Source organism: Ochotona princeps, chromosome 9 (assembly GCF_030435755.1).
Source record: "Ochotona princeps isolate mOchPri1 chromosome 9, mOchPri1.hap1, whole genome shotgun sequence".
Taxonomy (NCBI): Eukaryota; Metazoa; Chordata; class Mammalia; order Lagomorpha; family Ochotonidae; genus Ochotona; species Ochotona princeps.
Window position 1 is genome coordinate 68,599,750 of NC_080840.1, and position 19,783 is coordinate 68,619,532.

Below are 19,783 nucleotides of genomic sequence, written 5' to 3' on the forward strand. Positions count from 1 at the left end.
TAAACTACCTTCTAAACCCTTAAAAATTTACAAGCAAGTGTGACTTACAGCTGAAAGTTCTGTCTGGAGTAGGGATGTTTACAAAACATTCAGACACCAGCAATTTCCCGGAGGTGGAAAGGGCCAGTGCTGCGGGAGGGTGAGAGGTAAGCCTGTTGCCTCCCTCCCAACCTCTTTCCCCTGGCTGGTTAGCACTCACCCTGGACTTTAGTGGGTCTTCTGGCTGACTCACTATTGCTGTCAAAACAGGGGCAAGCACATTGTGTTGAAAGCCACTAAAACTGGAGGAAACCAGTCACTACAACCCTGAGTGTCAGCTGACAGAGTGCTGGGGGCCACCTGATCACCACCAGTGCTTTTTCCAGACTAGCTCAGTTCTTCGGGCGCAGAGCAGGCGTCCAGCGTGGTTTCAGTCTAAATCGGCCACCATCTCGTCCTTCATGCTCGAGAGTGCGGAACTGTACTTCAACGTGGACCATGGCTACCTGGAGGGCCTGGTTCGGGGGTGCAAAGCCAGCCTCCTGACCCAGCAAGACTACATCAACCTGGTCCAATGTGAGACGCTAGAAGGTAAGTGTAACTCTCCTCACCCTTTTAAAGAAAGCCAATGATGCCACTTTCCGGTAGTATGCAAAATGGTCTCTAATCCCTTCGCCAGATTTCTCGGCAGCTTTCTGTTGCTGGAGTCTGGACATCTGATGGCTATGAACTTGAATGGGAAAAAAAAATTTTTAAATATACATTTTAGCTTCAATATGTTCTAAGTGAAAATTAATATTTCCTTTCATGGTAAATGCAAGTTTCATAGCACTGTGGTTAGTATAAAAGTTCCTGTAACTTTGACATCAAAAGATACCTAATATTTTTCTCTGTAATGTCCTTGTGGATGTCTTGAAATGTTGTTTATGTTTTCTTTGTAGTTACAATGGATATTATACTCATCCTTTAATATTGATTTCTGATGGCTTCTAAAACAAGTATATTTATTAATTCCTTTAAGGTTCTCTAAAAATTGCACTTTAAAACCTTTGGTTTCTTTTGTGATTGTTTGCATCTCCATTTAACATATTTACAAACATTTAAAGAAGGATTTCACCCAACTGCCAAGGCATCTTTTAGGAAAAAAACAAAAAGTGTTAGAACCCTGTAGGGAGAATTCGGTCCTGCTTTTTGTCTTTTGAATAATGGTTTTTCACTGATTATTATTTGAGGATTGCCTTGAACTTGAGTTTAAGGGGAGAAAATCAGCAGGTAGGAATGTAGTGAAACCTGCCCTAGACTTAGCCGTATGGCGATAAGTGACCCCAGGCTCCCGAGTTCTTGGCTTAGAATCCCCGTTGGTGAAGTGTGGCAGTGACAGGCTGAGCTGTCGGGAGAAGTAACTGAGATAAGCATCCAGCAAAGAAGTATCCTTAAATCACATTTTTTTTTCAGAACTTTACCAAAGATTTTACACCTGTAGTGGGAGTTTTTATTATTCCATCCAAATACTTTGTTGATAAAGTGACGTATATTATAAATGTGTTAATAATGAAGTGCTTTTAAACATCCAGGTTATTTTAGAAAAGGGCAAGGAAATGCTAAAAAACAAACAAGCAAACAAAAAATCTTCTAGGCAGAGTGTTGGAAGGTACACAAACCAAAGAAACCTTTTTCAAGCTTCCAAGTACAGCTGAGTGTCCTGAAACCACCTGCTTATGTTCTGACCAGCGAAAGCCTGACCAGCTAAAGTCTGTTAATGTTGGAAACAGATTCTTTCACATGGTGACTCTGTTGGCCACAAGTAACTACAATATAATCCAAATCTTACATGAATTCTGCATGCTAGCATTTTGGCGAGTGAAGCAGTTACTAATGGCTAGAAAGTCTGCATTAATTGAGGCAGGAAAAAAAAAAAAAAAACAACAACAGCAAAGACCTCAGGGTTGAAGTAAGGGCTGCTGTGAGAAGGCTTTTGATAGATTCCATTGTCTTTCAGTCAAGTTTTGAAATGAGCTAAGACATGCACAATTTAAATATAAGCAATACACAAAATGTGTTCTTTGTACTGAGAATATGGTTTTACCCACTCACTAAAGAATTCAGAGAAAAACTGGGGGAGCTGTACCCAAAGTCATAAAACAGCTTCTAGAAAATAAAAAAGATGATCATCACAATTTGATCAAGAAACTACTGCTCCCATTATTTTCCGATTAACAGCACTTTGGACCAAGTGATCCAGCTGTGGAAGGGGGAGAGACAGCAGAAGAATGAGGCGCCTTCATTTTCAGTGAGGAAGAGAAGGAAAGGTTTCAGGTGCTGGCAAAGACCCCAAGAATCAGGCTGCTTAGAAAAATGTACATAAGGTTATATACCGACTTTTCCACACAATGTTGAGAGATCATGAACTGCCCTAAGCTTAGCCACACATCCTAGTAAGGAAATCTTTGCCATATGCACCACTGGTTTATTGTCATTTTATTGTATGACTTCTCTCATCTCAAAAATGTATTTTTTTAAGATTTACTTATTTTTATTGGAAAGGCAGATTTTAAAAATGTTGCTTATTTTTATTGGAATGTCAGACATACAGAGAGAAGAAGAGACAGAGAAAAAGATTTTTCCATCCACTGATTCACTTCACAAGTGGCTGCAATGGCCAGAGCTGAGCCAATCCAAAGCCAGGAGCCCAGAGCTTCTTCTGGGTCTCCCCTGCGGATGCAGGGTCCCAGGGCTTTGAGCTGTTCTTGACAGCTTTCCCAGGTCACAAGCAGGGAACTGGATGGGAAACAGGGCTGCTGGGAGTAGAACCGGTGCCAATATGGGACCCTGGTGCATTCAAGATAACGACTTTAGGTACTAGGCTATTGCTCTGGACTCTGCAAAGGCCGATTTTACAGGGAGAAGGAGAGATAGAAAGATTTTCCATCCATTGGTTCACTCCCTAAATGACCACAATGGTTAGAACTGAGCCGATCCTAAGCCAGGAGCCAGGAGCTCCTTCTTGGTCTTCCAGACAGCTTTGGGCTGTCCTCTACTACTTTCCCAGGCCACTAACAAGGAGCTGGATAGAATGTGGAGTACTTGCACATGAACCGGTACCCATATGAGATTGCAAGGTGAAGATGTGGCTATTGAGCCATCGTGCCAGGCCCAAAAATGTATTTTTAACAACTTTCTTTGAAGTTTTATGCCAAAACTGCTATTTGGCAGATTCCAGAACTATTAGGTATACATCATTAAATCTTATTTGGCTTATCATGGCTGCTGAGAAAATACATCAAATCAAGGATTTCCTGCCCTTGCTTAGCGACAGCAAGGACATGGAGGCTTAGAAAGGCTGAGACCAACCTCACAGGCTGTCAGCATCTGGGAACAACTGTGGCTCTTTTCCTGCTACAATGCCTCTGCCGTCCCAGATTAATTGAAAATCAATGACTAGGCATGTGTTATGTTGATGCAAGTTTAATTCTGGCAATAGAAAATAGTAAGGGAAGCCCTACCTGACTGTTGTTGTACAGGAAGTTGTGAATTAAGCAACTTGAGAACAGCAATGCTGCTGTAGCACCTGTGAATTCAGATCCAACCACCTTCTGAACCAGATGCAGGGTTGGGAAGAAACCAAGGCATTGATTGTGACAGATGCTAAGGAGGCAATGGTTTCTGTTTACTTTTGTACAAATTACATACTATGCAAATTATGGATTTAAAAAGAGTAGGCAGAATACATGCAGACTGAAGCAAAACTTGGCAAAGATTGAATTTGCTTGTAGTCTAATTTGTAAGTCCTCTACATTTTACGATGTTATGTTCTCAACTAATTGTTTGAGAACCATTTACAAGGAATGCATACATCTTCAGGTACGTTTTGAGAAGATTAAATAAGGATTGTCCAGAAAATCTTTGAAAACTCCTACTCTTGATAACTGAGCTGACTGGTGAACAGAATGTAGTGTGATGAGAAATACTCATCTATTCCAACACCTGCCCCTGACTGACTGGGACCTGAGCCCGTGGCTGGCACAGATCCACCATGACTCAGCCTTTCCCAGACACAGCAGGAGGAAGTTCACTCATAGCGCCTGCCTTGGAGGCCAGGAGCTGTCTCCATGTGGAAAACCCAAGGTCTTTTTGTACTTTATTTTTTAAAGATGTACATGCTTATCTGAAAAGCAGAGTTAGAGAGCACGCACATTGATCCATTGACTGATTCTCTGAAGGGCTGCAACAGCCTGGGCTAGGCCTGGCAGAGCCAAAACCAGGAGCCAGAAACTCAACTGGGTTTTCTACATGGGGCACAGGGACTCGCACACTTGGGTCACATTCCATGGTTTGCTTAGGTGTCTCAACAGGAAGCTAGACGGGAACTAGAAAAGCTGGGGTACAAACCGGCTACCTCATCAGATGCTGTCACTTCAGGTTTTAACCACCGCATCCGTAACCTCAGCCCCTGAAGCTAAGTGGCAACTTCACAGAAGCATGAACCATTGGGGGTTTTTTTTGTTTTGTTTTGTAAACATCGTGCTGTTTTCATCACTATTTTAAAAAATTATAGTTAAGGCTGTTGTATACATATTCTTTCTTGCACAAAACAGAAAAGGTAATGAAGTTAGTTCCTGAAGTTTGGCAACAAGGGGTCTTTTTTTGTACCCCTGATCTTAGCAAAAAGGCTGAGAAGCGATGGGGGGTCTTTTTTCTAAAGCATTTGATGGAAAGTGACCTCTGGCCCTGAGGCTGTGAAAGAGCCTTTTCTCCCAGCCACACTGTTTATTTTATTTGTTTTTTTTTTTTTCTTTTCTTCCTTATTTGGAAGTGAATGGAGCCAGTTACGTTTAAGGAATTTGACCTGCAACTTTACTCAGACTCCGACTGTCCATTCAAGTAGAAATCGGTTCAACAACTGCGTATTAAGCACTTTTTAGCTCTTAAGTAGGATAATTGCGCAGCACTTAATAAAATTAAAAAAAAAAAAAACCTGAAATAAATCGTACGTCTCTATCCAGAAAACTGGCTACATAAGGTATAAGGCATTCCCAAAATGAAATATTCTGCAGTATTAAAAAACAAAAGCTTGCACAAGGAAGCAGTCTCTGAGGGTATGAAATAATAAAAGGGGACGAGCCTTGTGTGACATGGTGCTTTTAGCCAAACGGGAGATAAATTGGAAAAGCACACTTTCTTTAAGGTTGTGCAGATATGAGGAAACTCCAAGCAGATGTGAAAGTAGGTGTTAGTGGGCCTGGGAATGAACAGGACAGGTTAGGAGGGCCGTTACGAGCGGACCTCGCGCTATTTGTACATACACCTACAGCTTACTTTTTAAAAAAAAGATTTACTTATTTTTATTGGAAAGTGAGATATACAGAGAGCAGAAGAGAAGCAGAAGAGACAGAGAGGAAGATCTTCCACCTGCTGCTTCACTCCCCAAGTGGCAGCAATGGCCAGAGCTGAACCTATCCGAAGCCAGGAGCCAGGAGCTTCTTCCGGGTCTCCCATGCAGGTGCAGGGTCCCAAGGCTTCGGGCCGTCCTTGATTGCTGTCCCAGGCCACAAGCAGAGAGCTGGATGAGAAGCAGGGCCACTGGGACGTGAATTGGCGCCCATATGGGATCTCAGGTGTGCAGGGCGAGGACTCTAGCTGCTAGGCTATCGCTCCGGGTCCCTATAGCTTATGTTAAGTTTAAAAATAACATATAGGAGGAACACTCTGATTTCAGAGAGCTCACTGTGCTTCCTTACATGTTATTTGTATTTCTGATTATAATTTTTTGCCCTCTTTGGTATTAAAACTTCATTTACCACACTTTCCAACTTGTATTAAAATGCATATCCAAACACTGTCACTTCTGTGTTCAAACATACATTGATGACTTTGATCAGACAAGGAAAACTTCACTCTCAAAAGACTTGGGCGGTCTGGTTCATTGATCTCTCTACATTTCAAGCATTTCCTCAGAACCCTCTTCCTTTTCTAAAGCTAGTCCATTATCCATCCAGTTTGCATGGCAAGTGCTCAGTCTCCATCTAATACCCTCATCCGGTGACTTCCTCCCGAAGCCCTTTGTTGTTGTGCTTCCAGGAGGATGAAACTGACTAGTCTCAACTTCATGCTGGCGCATAAGGTAAAAGAGACCTAATTCGGGATATTTCACATAGCTATGTCACCCCCTGGAAGGACGTTTGTTTCACTGTGTTTCCATCTCCAACACCCATCACAGTTAAAGGCTTAACCTCCGAGTGAAGAAATGAGTCCATCTCCTGAAATGTATGCTTGAGGACAGCTACACCTTTGAATTTTCTTTCTCCTACCTTCCAGAACCTGTAACTGCACTTGGTAAGAATCTGAAAGGACACACTAACAGCACATTCAAGCATTCAACCTTGAGTGTGCCCTCTCTGATCTGATCTGCAGATGGTATCTCCTTGGCTTCAATCCCACACCGCCAGGATCATAAATATCTAAAGATGTTTTGTCAACTCTGCATCTTGGGCACTGCCAAATAGCCCCTGAACGACAGTGTATACACAACAAGCTTCCATTGGCCGTCTTCTAGACTTTGGAATTTCTGAAAGTTTTTTCTCTGTGTGGGTCTGGGTTGATGGTGTTTAGTATGTGGCTATTTGGATGATTTCATATCCTTTAGAGAGTGTCAGTTTTGGAAACAATTCATTCTGGTGAGTAAGAATCAAAATGAGGAATTTTTACCCTGGTGACCCTCAATGAAATACATAATGAATGCTGTGTGACCACTAATATATTGGTCTTAGTTTTTAATCACAAGTTGGATATAGTTTTTGAGGTTCATCTATGTGACAAAAACTGTATTAGGTGTTGTGGATAACAACAAAAACAATAAGATGCTGTTTATTTGCAAGCTAAAAAGCTATTGAGTTTACAGAATATCACTAATAAGTGAAAATTGGAAACCCGAAAATGGTTTTAATACATACTCAAGAGTGAACCAAATGTTGCATATGAATGGGTTGAGAAAAGACAGATGAGGTGGGGTTTGCTAGAGGGAATGTTGGAAGGCAAGACATTCCAGGCAGGCAGAATAAAATGTAAAAGTTTTAAGTGGACAGCACGCCAGTTGGCTGCCACAGCGAAACACCTAGAGATCAGGCCAGGATTTAGGCAGGGAAAAAGGTTAAAGCACCTTATTCAGGATGATGAACTTTCCAGATGTTGATACTAGCTCTGAACAAGGACCTGGATCTTCAGACACTTGTCAGCATGGAAAATTGTGCCTAAGTGGTTTCTCTAAGCCCGAGTTCCTCATCTAGGAAATGGGGGTGATTGTGAAGGGTGAGAAACTATCTTTATAAACCTTGGTCTCAGTGACAAAACATTTTACACAGTCTATGCACATTGTTTTTCAATCTGCCTAAAACTTCCAGCTGCCTTTCGGATAATGACCAGATTCAAAACAATCCTTAGGAAAGATAAAACGTGAAGCAGGGAGAGCTTCAGGTTACATGAGTCAGGAAAAAAGATCCGAAGAAACCACCACAGTAAAGCAGGTGTAAATGGCTGTCCTGAGCTACAGAAGCCAGGAGCACAAATCAGCAGAAACACAAGAGAGGCAAAAATAGCAGTACATGAGCAAAAGGGAAAAAAAATGATACCTGATCATGGGGAGATATTAAAATCAGAATAATTGCAACATATGACAGGGCCCGGTACAGTAGCCTAGTGGTTAAAATCCTTGCCTTGCATGAGCCAGAATCCCATATAAGCACCGATTCTAGTTCTAGCAGTCCCACTTCCCATCCAGCTCCCTGCCTGTGGCCTGGGAAAGCAGTCAAGGACGGCCCAAAGCTTGGGACCCTGCACCTGCGTGGGAGACCCGGAAGAAGCTCCTAGCTCCTGGCTTTGGATCCGCTCAGCTTGTCCGTTGTGGCCACTTGGGAAGTGCAAAATCGGATGGAAGATCTTTTTCTCTGTCTCTCCTCCTCTCTGTATATTGACTTTGCTATAAAATAAATAAATCTTTTTAAAAAAATCTGATGGCATATTATAATGTATTGATTAGGAAATTCTAGCTTAGCAAAGAAAAGCTAAAGGTCTTAGCCACTCAATCAAACGAGTTTGGAAGTGGATGAATACACTTGAGAGGAGTAAGCTAATACTTTGGAGTGCCTTCCAGAGGCTGGCTCTTTATCTAGCTCCATTATCATTAATCCGTGCAATAACCTGAAAGTCTGGATTCTACCTCCACGGTGATAAGGAAACTACATTCCTACAAGTCACTTTCCTAAAATCAGCACAGCAGATTGTCTGCTTAGGAACCCCGGACAAGCAACCTCTACAGCTGGTTTCTTTGCACAGCCTACATGGGGTGGGAAAGTTCTGCCTCTTGTCTCTACAGAGCCCAGCTGGAAGCTGCAGAGAAAACACAGTAATTTTCTAAACACGTTCTATTCAACAAATTAATAGGAGATAAAGGGGAAGTTTACGTCCTGACCCACCTGCCAAGCAACCTCACTTAGTTTCTTTAATCCACAGGAGTGAGTTTTCCATCATGAACATAGGTACAAGGATGCAGGCACGTTATAGTTACACTGTCTGTGAGAGATTTTGGTATTTATTGCAAGTAGCCCAATTGAGTCCTTTCATTTCATTGCTATTCAGAAGCTGTTAGATTCGCAGTGATTCCACAGTTTTTCACTGTCATGTATATACATAGGTAGGTATGTATTTTTTTTAAATCACTCCCCATGATACCTTTCTGTATAAAAAAAAAAACAGCATAATATTCTCTGCAGGTGGCCCCACCCATTATTTCTAAGTGGCTTGGGAGGCTTTGAATCATACTCTTTTCCTAAGAACTCACTTAAGCTAATGCATTAGCATCCTTCTGCCCTGCAGGAGCTCTCTCTTTTCCAAAGTTATTTGTTCATAAAGTCCTGTTAGCCACCTGTCTGTTTACACAAGGATTTAGGAAAAAGCCAGATACACATTAAGTGAACCCATTCCCAACACTATGAAACTGTGGTCACCGTTGTGCTTACTGACAGTTTTCCCTTATCTCAGAGCAAACGTGCCAGCTGCAAGCGCCCGCGGATCTCCGCAGCGCTGGGAAAGGCCTGCCTCGCATTTCGCTTGTGTTTCCGCCCACTGCCCTAGTGAAGATTCCTGCGGGGCCTGAAACACTGGAGCCATTGCATTTCCGAATCTCACTGGCAGCTGAAGAGTTGGAAAGCTATCTAGCTTAAAAGAAACATATACCATCCGAGCAAAATACCATGGTTTTGAAAGAAACATGATTTGTGTCACTTCTGTTGGCAAATATTCCTTGCTGCTGAGAAGGCAAACTGTCAGATCACATAAAAAAAAATCGGAACTGCCAGAAAAGAAGTCAAGGAAGCTGTGGGGGGGGAAAAAAAGCATAATTGCTTTAAATTAAGTTAATTAAATAGATAATGGAGCAAATAAATTCTGCAGTCAGATAAAGAACATCTCCAGGTGCTGAGAGAGAACGCTTGTGTCCTGAGCCTCAGCCTTTTAGGAAGCTGGATCAAAAACAGACTAGCCAGGACACAAACTAGGCACCTTAACATGGATTGTGAGTATCCCGAGTGATGTTTAACTGTTGCACAACACTCTTGCCCAAGCGTTGATTCTTTTTTTTTTTTTAAGATTTATTTTTAATGGAAATCAGATTTACAGAGAGAATGAGAAACAGAGAAAAAGATTACCTGAGCTAATCCCAAACAAGGAGCTTCTTCTGGGTCTCCCATGCAGGTGCAGGATCCCAAGGCTTCGAATCATGCTCTACTGCTTTCTGAGACCACAAGTGGGGAGTGGGGAGCTGGAAGAGAAGTGGAGCATCCGGGATATGAACTGGCACTGTATGGGATCCTGGAGCATTCAACGTGAGAAGTTTAGGCACTAGGCTACCATGCCAGGCCCCCAAGCTTTAATTCTTGCCTCTCCGTTTCTATCACTTAAAAAGCAGACAAAAATTATATGTAGTTATCATGTACAAGGTATTTTTATTTGTGTGTGCAGTGTGGAATGTTTAATTAAACATTTCCCCCACATGCTTATATATTTTTTTAATTAAAAAAATTTTTTAACTATATTGTTGACAATCTTTACATAGTTAATTCCGGTAAAAAGGTTCAGGGGTATAGGGAAGTGGGTAAGACTATTATGTCCATATTGTTTCACATGCTTATATTTTTATGGTAAGAACACTAAATTCTACTCTCTTTGCATTTCAAAGTACGACACATTGATATTTTCTATAGTCACCAGGTTGTATGTAGTAACTCTCATAAAATTATTGCATCTATCTAATCAAAATTTGTATTCTTTGACCAAAATCTTTGCAATCTTCCATCTCCCTAACACCTGATAACTACCATTATATATTTCACTTCTTTGAATTCAACTTAAAAAAACACTTTATAGTTCAATGAGATCTTGCAGTGTTTGTCCCTCTTTGCTTCAATTATTTCCTGTAATACTGTGTCCTCTGAATTGCTCCCTAGTGTTTTAAAGAACAGGATTTTCTTCTCTTTTAAAGTTTTAATTGTTTTTATTTTATTTGAAATGCAGAGGGATTGAGAAATGAGAGAGCTCTTCCATTTATGCCCCAAATGTCCCTAAACAGCCAGGATTGGATCAGGTTAAAGGCAGACGCTCAGAACATCTGGGTCTCCCGGTTGGATGATGAGGACCTCAATTCTTTAGGTGTCACGTGTTGTCTACTAGAATGCGCATTAGCAGGAAACTGGATTGAAAGTGGAGGAGCCAGAACTCAAGCTATGCACTCCAAGCTACAATTTAGTCCCTGTGCCAAACGCTTGCCCTGAGTTTCCTTTGTTTTTAAGGGTGAATAGCATTGCACAGTCTATCTTGATCGCATTTTCTTTTATTAAATAGTTCAACGTATTTCAACAGCACACTTACACAAACTGTACAGGAGACAACACTCAAATCATGGACTTGCATATAGGATGCCTCAGAACAGTGTAGTGGTTGGATGGCACCTGCTATAGCATAAAAATGCTACAAACATCATTTGGTTGTTATCAGTAAGAAATGTTTGTATTTTCCAGAAAATTTTAACAGGTTTTTTTTTAATTGTACAAATTTGAATTACTGAAATGTGTTCACTGAAACATTTTGATGTGCATGAATGCTTTCTTCCCCCAAGTTTGTATTAAAAATCCACACACAAATGAAAATGGAAAACTGCCAATATGTGATTTCTGCTCCATATTTTTCCACTTGCTATCGTAAACTTAAGGTACCTTTTGAACCCATGGGGGAGTAGTATCTACTGTTCAGAAGTGCCAGTAGCAGGAAGTAGAAAAAAATTTTTTTTGAGAATGATCTTTTCCATCATAATGGGTTCTTGAGAATGTTCTGCATGTGTGTGGCATATTAGTTGGATGTCATTCATGGACATAACTATTACACATTCAACCAGAGCAACACACAGGTTGGTGTTTTCAAAAAGAACAATTAGATAAGCATCACCTGCTCCCCGTAAAGCGCCAATGGCTGCACTCTGGAAGCGCAGATCTGTGTTAAAGTCCTGAGCGATTTCTCACATGAGGTGCTGGAAGAGGAGTGAAGCAGAAGGCTGGTGAACTGAAAATGCCTCATTTCATGCAGCACCGCAGTAGCAGGTCCGCAGTGACTGTGTTTCTTCACCCCTCCAGTAGAGGGCGCACTCTTGTGAGCAGCGTTGTGAGGCCAGTTTCTTCCTGAGTGCTTTGCCAACTGTTGATCTGCAGCCAGTCTGCTTAGCATGAGCCTCAGTGTAAAGACCTCCTTAATTCCGGCTTTTCCTTTGGCTGGAACTTGACCAGTCAGCGGTGCTGTGGCAGACGCTGCAACTGCCCTGACCGCATTTTCTTTTTCCGGTAATTTGCGAATGACTGCTGCAGGTCATTCCCTTCCCTGGATACCGTATATGACCTTGCAAGGATCATAGCAGTGCAGATGTCTCTTTGACATGCTGTTTTCATTTCCTTTGGATGTATCCTCCACTGTGGGGTTGCTAAATCACATGACACTTCTAGCTGTAATTTGCTCCTCTCTCATTGACTGCTTTAATACCACTGGATTTCTTTGAGCTTTTTGCACATAGCATAACTGTACTAATCATGGAATGCTTTTCCTCCCACTGTCACATAGCACTTTAAGACTCATCTCTGGCCTACCTTCCTTCAATAAAGTTTCCTAGACCTTTTGACCCCATTCCTGTGGCTCTTGGGCTCATATTGTATAGTCTCAAAAAGCAAAATATTTATCAGTGAACTTAATTCATTGTTTGAATGATTTGTTGCAGTTGCTATATTATGTCTAGTCCCTCTTTGGGTATCTTGTAACTGACAACACATACCAGACATTTAAGGAAGGTTTGAATTACAAATGCAATAATCTGGGCCTGGCCAGGTGGCCTAGTGCCTAAATCCTTACTTTGCAACTGCCGGGGTCCAATATGGGTGCTGTTTCATGTCCCACGTGTTCCACTTCCCGTCCAGCTCCCTGCTTGTAGCCTAAGAAAGCAGTAGATGATAACCAAAGTCTTGGGACCTGCCACTGCATTGGAGACAATCTCCTGGCTCCCGGCCTGGGACCAGCTCGGAATCAGCCATTGTGGCCACTTTGGGAGTGAACCAGTGGACGGAAGATCCTTCTCTCTTTCTCTCCTTCTCTTGGTAAATCTGCCTTTCCAATAATAAATACATCAATCTTAAAAAATAAACAAGAGCAATACTTTCCGGGATGCTGTCATATGTAGGCAAGATGATCCTATAGACATTACAGGTATACAGGTATTCAGTAACACTTACGCATTGGGTACTGAACAGTGAGTCACAGACAAATGACAGAACCAGAGCAGTGTAGCTGGTTTTGGGGATTAACATACTTAAGAGAATGTAATACCCTGTAGTAGTTGCTATGCCAGGAGTATTATCAAAGGACTTTGAAATTCAGCTGGAATGACCCTAAGTGGCTCTGCCTTTGAGAATCAAGGTTTTACTGAGAATACATAATAATCCAAATGATGTGGTTGGTGATCACTTGCAGGTTTTATTTTTCTTTAAAGATTTAGGTATTTATTTGAAAAGAAGTGTTCAGAGAGACGGGGGACTGATGAGAAGGAAAGAGAGACCCTGCAGCTGCCGATTTCACGCCCAAAAGGATGTCACAACCAGACATGACTCCGGCTGAAGCCAGGACTCAGGAACTTCATCCCCGGTAGGACAGGAGCTTCAGTGTTTGGGCCATCACCATTGGCACACTAGCAGGGAGCTGGATCAGAAGTGGAGCAGCTGGGACTTGAACCGTTGTCCATAGAGGATCTGGTGCTGCAAGGGATGCCTTTTCCTGCTACACTACAGTGTGACCCATAACTCACGGGTTTTTAGTTTACATAATTAAATCACAGTTTATCTATGTGGTCTTGAGTAAGTTATTAAGTAATGTGGCTAAGTTTGCTGTTATTAAAACAGCATAAAAATCATTCCATCTCACAGGAATACCGTGCATGTTATGAGATAATACGGGCCCGGCATGATAGCCTAGCAGCTAAAGTCCTCACTTTGAATGAGCCAGGATCCCATATGGATGCTGGTTCTAATACCTACAGCCCCGCTTCCCATCCAGCTCCCTGCCTGTGGCCTGGGAAAGCAGTTGAAGATGGCTCAAAGCCTTGGGACCCTGCACCCGCATGGCAGACTTGGAGAAGTTCCTGGCTCCTGGTTTCGGATCAGCACAGTTCAGGCAGTTGTGGCCACTTGGGAAGTGAATCATTGGTTGGAAGATCTTCCTTTCTGTCTCTCTGATCTGTGTATCTGACTTTGCAATAAAAATAAATAAATCTTCAAATAAATAGATAAATAGATAAATAAGATAAGATAATACAAACTTATTGCAATACCTGGTGTATGATAATAATTTACACTGGTAATCAACATTTTAATAGTATTACCAGACATTGAAAGATATGTTAAGTAAAGAGCAAATCTGAAAGGGGATTGAGGGAGAAATTCTAAATATTGGGGTGTCATCAGTACTCACAAAAGTAGGGGTATTAGAAAACACGTGGTGTGTGCAGGAGAAAGTGACAGGTTCAGCTGGAATTCAAGTCAATCCAATGATCTGGCAACCCAAACAAGCAATGGCTAAGGGATGCAAGGGCAGAATGCGGTTGGATCTCAGGAGTAAGGAAACTCGTCTCCTGGTCCAAGCTCAACCGTTTTATAACTCCACCGTGTAGCCCCACCCAACTTCAATGTCTCCATCAGTAATAAAAGGACATCGAAATTGACCCATATTTGGTACTCCCTCTACCACCAATCCCCCCCATGAGAGGGGATTTGTCCCCGTGAGAACTATTACTGATGAATTTTTTTTTTGGACCGATGTGGAGCCTTAGTATCCTACACGAAAGTTTTCCAGCCAACTATTCCTAAATGACTAAAAGTGATGCTAAAACTGATGCAGGTGAAACCTATTTGCCTGCTCTGGACTTGGTGTGTTTGTTAATATATTTTTTGCTTGGTTTTATTAAATAATACCCGTTTCTTAGGGAATTGAGAATGTTCATGGTATGCTGGATTTTTTATATATATACATATGTATGTATGTATGTATGAACATGTGTACATATTTACATTAAATTGCTTATCAGACATCAATACTCAACTCCAAATCATATGGGCCTTATATTAATTTTATAACATAATAAGAATGTATTTATTCTAATGTCCCAAGTACGATTCATGTTAAAAAAAAAAAAAAAACTTTCCATGCATGCCATGCATGTTGAAAATGTAACCTGATTTGGAGCTTCACTTAATTTCAGATTTGAAAATTCATCTCCAGACCACCGACTATGGCAACTTCCTGGCCAATCAAACAAATCCTCTCACTGTTTCCAAAATCGACACCGAGATGAGACTGAGACTGTGCAGAGAATTTAACTATTTCCGGAATCATTCCCTGGAGCCCCTCAGCACGTTCTTCACCTACATGACGTAAGTACTATAAGAAAGAGTAGTAAGGTATTGAGCGAGTAACCCCGACAGTTACAGGTGGGGTGTTAGAACGCCGAGACGTGAGGACTTCTCCCGTGTTTAACTGCACTATCTCATAAATAAGCAGAACCACAATTTTCCTAAGAGAAAATAGATTTCAAGTATATACAAACGGTATGTGTGCATTGTGTCTATTTGTGGTGACCCTCTTCTAAACACTTTCGGCTTTTATTTTTAAAAATAATAAATAGTGCTTGTGATAAAGGCCTTACAAATGCTGTGAAATATTTGGGTTCCTCTTCGAAACATGACTTGTTTTTGAGGTCCCGTCTACCCCTCCCGATCCCCCAGGGAACCGTGTAAGTACCACCTGAGGAGCTGTGGTTTATTGTTCTGTTATTACCAGCAGTTCCGATCTTTCAATGTTATAAAATGCTCTTCAAGTTATAAAATGCTCGGTGTGTTCACTTTGGTAGCATGCAGACAAAAAAAAAACTTTTCCACAATCATAAGTTGTACTTTAATTAATACAGTTAAGAAATTAAATCTACTGCTCAAATAGACCATTTGATATGCACTCTGGTGTTCCGGTTGTCCTAACTAACAAGATTTGCTATCAATGCTCTGCTGCTGTAGTGAATAAAATTGAGATGTAAGCTACAGAACTATGGAAGTTTAAACATAAGATAGAAACTCTAGGGCCCAAGCCTTATGTTGGTGTCTGGTATCCAGGCACTGCTAACAATGACGAATGCTGGCTTGCATGAGGGGGTCCTCAAACAATTTCATGAAAACATACTAATTACAAAAAAAAAGTTACATGTGGGTTCCAAAAAAAATTTCACACCAAGATGAAAGTTTTTTAAAATCGTTTTTTCCATAAACTTAAAAATAGCTTCTTATAAATTCAATAATAGTTAAAAGAGAATTTTTAAAGAAACAACAATGTCAAGTGCCATAAAGTTAGGAATTAGAAACATATGTGAAAAGAAAGTGGGCACTAGGGCCTTTGTGAGATGGTCTAGGATTTCTTTTTTATTTTATTTGAAAGGCAAATAGACTCACAGAGGCAGAAACAGATCTTCCATCCACTGGTTCACTCCCCAAATGTCTATAACAGCCAGGGCTGAGCCAATCCAAAACCAGGACACTGGAACTCAAGCCAGGTCTCCCACACATTTGCCAAGGACATAAGTGCACCATGTGTCTCCTCTCGGGGTGTGGATTGGCAGCAAGCTGGAAGAGAGCAGAGCGGAAACTCAAACAGGCAGTCTGCTACAGACAGCAGGCATCGCAGGCGGCAACATTCCCGGGACCTAGGATTTTGAGACGTGAAAGCAGCGCAGGTGCCTTGGGAATGGACAGTGTCGGCCTTCTTCTCGTGGACTGCTGCTAACGTGCACTGCCTCAAGGGCAGGGAGGGCCAGCAAGCCACCTAACTGACCAGGAAGATAATCCTTCCATCCTCTGTCCCTTCTTCCATGTCTCCATCATCCGCTCTGCAGGAAACAGTGGCTCTGCCCCTGAGTCCAGTGAGTAAGAGAATGGAACTAACAGCCTTCAAATGCAACTGCTAAGCTGAACACAGCTGGGTGAACCGCCACGCAGGAGTGTAGTTTGAGGGGGAAATAATGTGTCAGAAGTCTTTGTTACACGGGAGTAGATATTTCTTGGAGTCTAATCATGCCAACCAGAAAACATTCCATGGAAACAAAACTGCATCACAGGCCTTTGACATAAAAGGAAATCAATGTGAACTTCTGTTATGGATAGTGGGCAAGACCAGAATTAAAGGAAAGTCTTTATCTTTGATATTTCACATCACTTCATGCTATTCATAGATCAACCTTAATAATAAGTAACACCTTTAAGGAAGAAATCAAGAGGACATGACTACAATGTTCTGAGAGTTTGGCAAAGCATAAAACAAAGGCTCTTCCATATGCCCTTTCTTCCCTGACCAATTTCTTCCTCATAAATAGCCATTTCTCATTTACTTATGTATTTTTTCTAGAAAACTCCTTACATTGTTCAGTGTCTATTTCTATACAGTCTTCCACTCTACCCATCCCCTTATTTCAAATTTATGTTGATGGAATCATATTACCTCAGTACTTTTTAACCTATGAAGTATTTCTTAAGAATATCATTATTGTTATTTCTCATTTGTTGCCCTCTGCATAGTTTAGTTTACCTTGCTTAGGAAATCTTCTCCACTCCAACTTCATAAATAAATTCACTTGTCTTTTGTTCGATTCATTCTTTTTTTTTACATTGTTTGTTGTTTATGCTTTATTTTGGTATGTAGATTGAGTCTAGAAATCTAGTTTGTTTTTTTTTTTTCAACAGCTCTCTAATTGTTCCTACACCATTGGTAAAAGTAAGCATGTGGAAAAAATAGCCATAGTTCAAGAAAGATGTCATTATTGATTTACTTGAAATTCATGGCTAGTGCCAATACGCCTTCTTTGCTATCCTTGGTGTTCCTTATAAGCGTGCTGGGTTAAGGTTATCCTTGCCATTTTACTTACAGGTAAAACAAAGATACTGATGTTTTTTTTGAAGAATTTACAAATATACAGCAAGTCAGGAATGAATATTGAACATTAAGTTGAATATGGCCCATTCAAGGAAATCTAGAAGGCCTTTGCAGAAGGGCTGATGTTTGTTGCTGAGCCCAGAAGTGGGTTGGTGCTGCTTCTTCCAGTTTACAGGGCTGAAACACATCAATGGGAGAGGTGTCATACGCATGAGCAGCAGACCAGCTTGAACTAGCAGAGACATGCCGAAGGGCAGGAGTTGGGAAGGAAAGGGAGAGGAGACTACAACCAGATTATGGAAGATCATTAACGCCAGGGATGAAGAAGTTGGGCTCTATCGTATGTGAGCGTTTCTCAAGTGTCTGTGTGTGGTCCGTCATATTAGCATCTGCAGGAATATCACCAACAAAAATCTTCAGTAGGGAGAAGCACAAAACATAAAAAGGATGGTAGAAGAAAGAAGCCAGCTTCTTTCATGACACTCTTTCATCTACCATAAATGGTTAAGGTGAAGGGGAAAGTGTTGGGGTTATAGAATCAATGCAATGCAAGTTCAATTCTGCTCCTCAATGGTTGCTCAGGAGAAAGAAGCTGCAAGAAGTGATGCCTCCGCCAAAGTGCCTGATATAGAACATTCCGCAGCCATCACTGATTCCTAAGCTGAAGGAAAAAACAGCCCTAGCTGCTTGGAGACAGAAATGATAATCAAAATATGAGGCAGCATTCATAGAACATTCGTGCATGCTGGGGTTGTGTTTGACATTTTATAAACAGCTCATTTAACCTTCCCACAGGCCTTACTTGATTCTTATCACCATTGTGAGGATAAGGAAGCTCAAAGTCGAGTATAGTAGCTTGCCTAGATCTCAACTGTAACAATGGGAGGAGATAAGGTTGGAAGTAGATGTTAGCAGTTGGTTTATGAAATTAATCATTTTAATTGAGTCCAGAAATTCTGACTGTGGTGATAACAAACAGTAGTCCATTTTAACTGCCTTGAAAGCTGCCATGTTTTGTATTTTTGGCTTGGGAGTCAGAACTCAATAGAGGAAGTTTCCTTGAAATATACAGGAAAATGCACTAATTCTAAGAATGACTCTGAGTCATTTGGCCACTTGTTCTTTTTCTGCAGTGATCATTCTGATTCATTGCTTCCTGACCATCAGATCTGAGATCTGGAAAGAATCCTAGTGTTAACTGGGCAAGCATCCTCCTTTAGTAATAAGCCACCATGTCAAGGCTTCCTTTACTGTAAAGACCATATTAAATACACTTAAAATATAGCTTAAAATTCTGTATTTCTAGTCATTAGCAGTATCTTGAAGGACACAGATAGTTACAAAGCCCTGAAGAGCAGGTTAACACAAAATTAGAATTGCAAAGGTAGCTTTTTGTAGTATTAATATTGCTGCTAATGTTACATTTTACCTTATTCTATTGCCTATGTACTCTTCATCCATTTTTTAGTATCTTTAGCTGGACTTAACTTGTACATATGGATGTTGAATATTTGTTGATTCAATAACTATCCCTGTATTTAGCAGAATCTTCACAGAGCTAGAAAAAGTACTTACAGAAAACTCAGTATTTCATATTTTATAAATATTTTATTAATATTTTGTATTTTATGGATATTAGTTGTTCATTGCCTAGTGTGTTAGAAATCTAAAGAGGATGTTTTGTGAGGTCAATTTGGTGGATTTTTAAAAATTGAATACATGATGCAAGCTGTATATTCTCCAGTTAGACTCAGTCTACAAAAGCCTCTTTTGTAGGCCCCATGTGCTTAGGTTACGTATCAGACTCCTGAAGATATTTACTCCAACCAAATGTTTTTATGTATGTCTTCACAGAACTCTGCAAAGGTGTTTCTATATCCATTTCTAAATTAGAGAAACTGAGAGCCAGAAAGTAATATTTTACCCAAATCACAAAAAGTAAAACTGGGTAAAAATTCCACTCCAAGTCCATCAGTCTAGAAAACTAATGATCTTGTCACTACCCTAGTAGCTTATACAATGATGAGTAAATCAGAAATGTCTGTGGGTCCTCAAAAAAATCAGACAGTCCTGGAGCCCAGCTTCAGAACATCCTAATCTGATTGGCCTGGGAGTATACTCTGTATTTCAGGAAGTACTGAGTTATTCTGATGAGTACCTTTGAATAGAAATGTCTCATCATAAGGCCTCAACTCTGTCGCTTCTCCACACTCGTTCACGAGCTTCACTTGACAATCATGTGCACTGACAGAGCTTGTCA

The 19,783-nt window shown here is 40.9% G+C and overlaps 1 protein-coding gene across 1 annotated transcript in view; it reads left to right on the forward strand.

Annotated features, from left to right (window-relative positions):
• Positions 1–372: 372 nt before the first annotated feature.
• ATP6V0D2 (ATPase H+ transporting V0 subunit d2) overlaps positions 373–19,783 on the forward strand; it is a 54,997-nt gene continuing 35,586 nt past the window's right edge. Inside the window, exons 1-2 of the mRNA XM_058668391.1 lie at positions 373–570; positions 14,813–14,984. Of these exons, the coding sequence (XP_058524374.1) occupies positions 441–570; positions 14,813–14,984 (302 nt within the window). The 5' untranslated portion in view covers positions 373–440. The remainder of the gene's footprint in view (positions 571–14,812; positions 14,985–19,783) is intronic.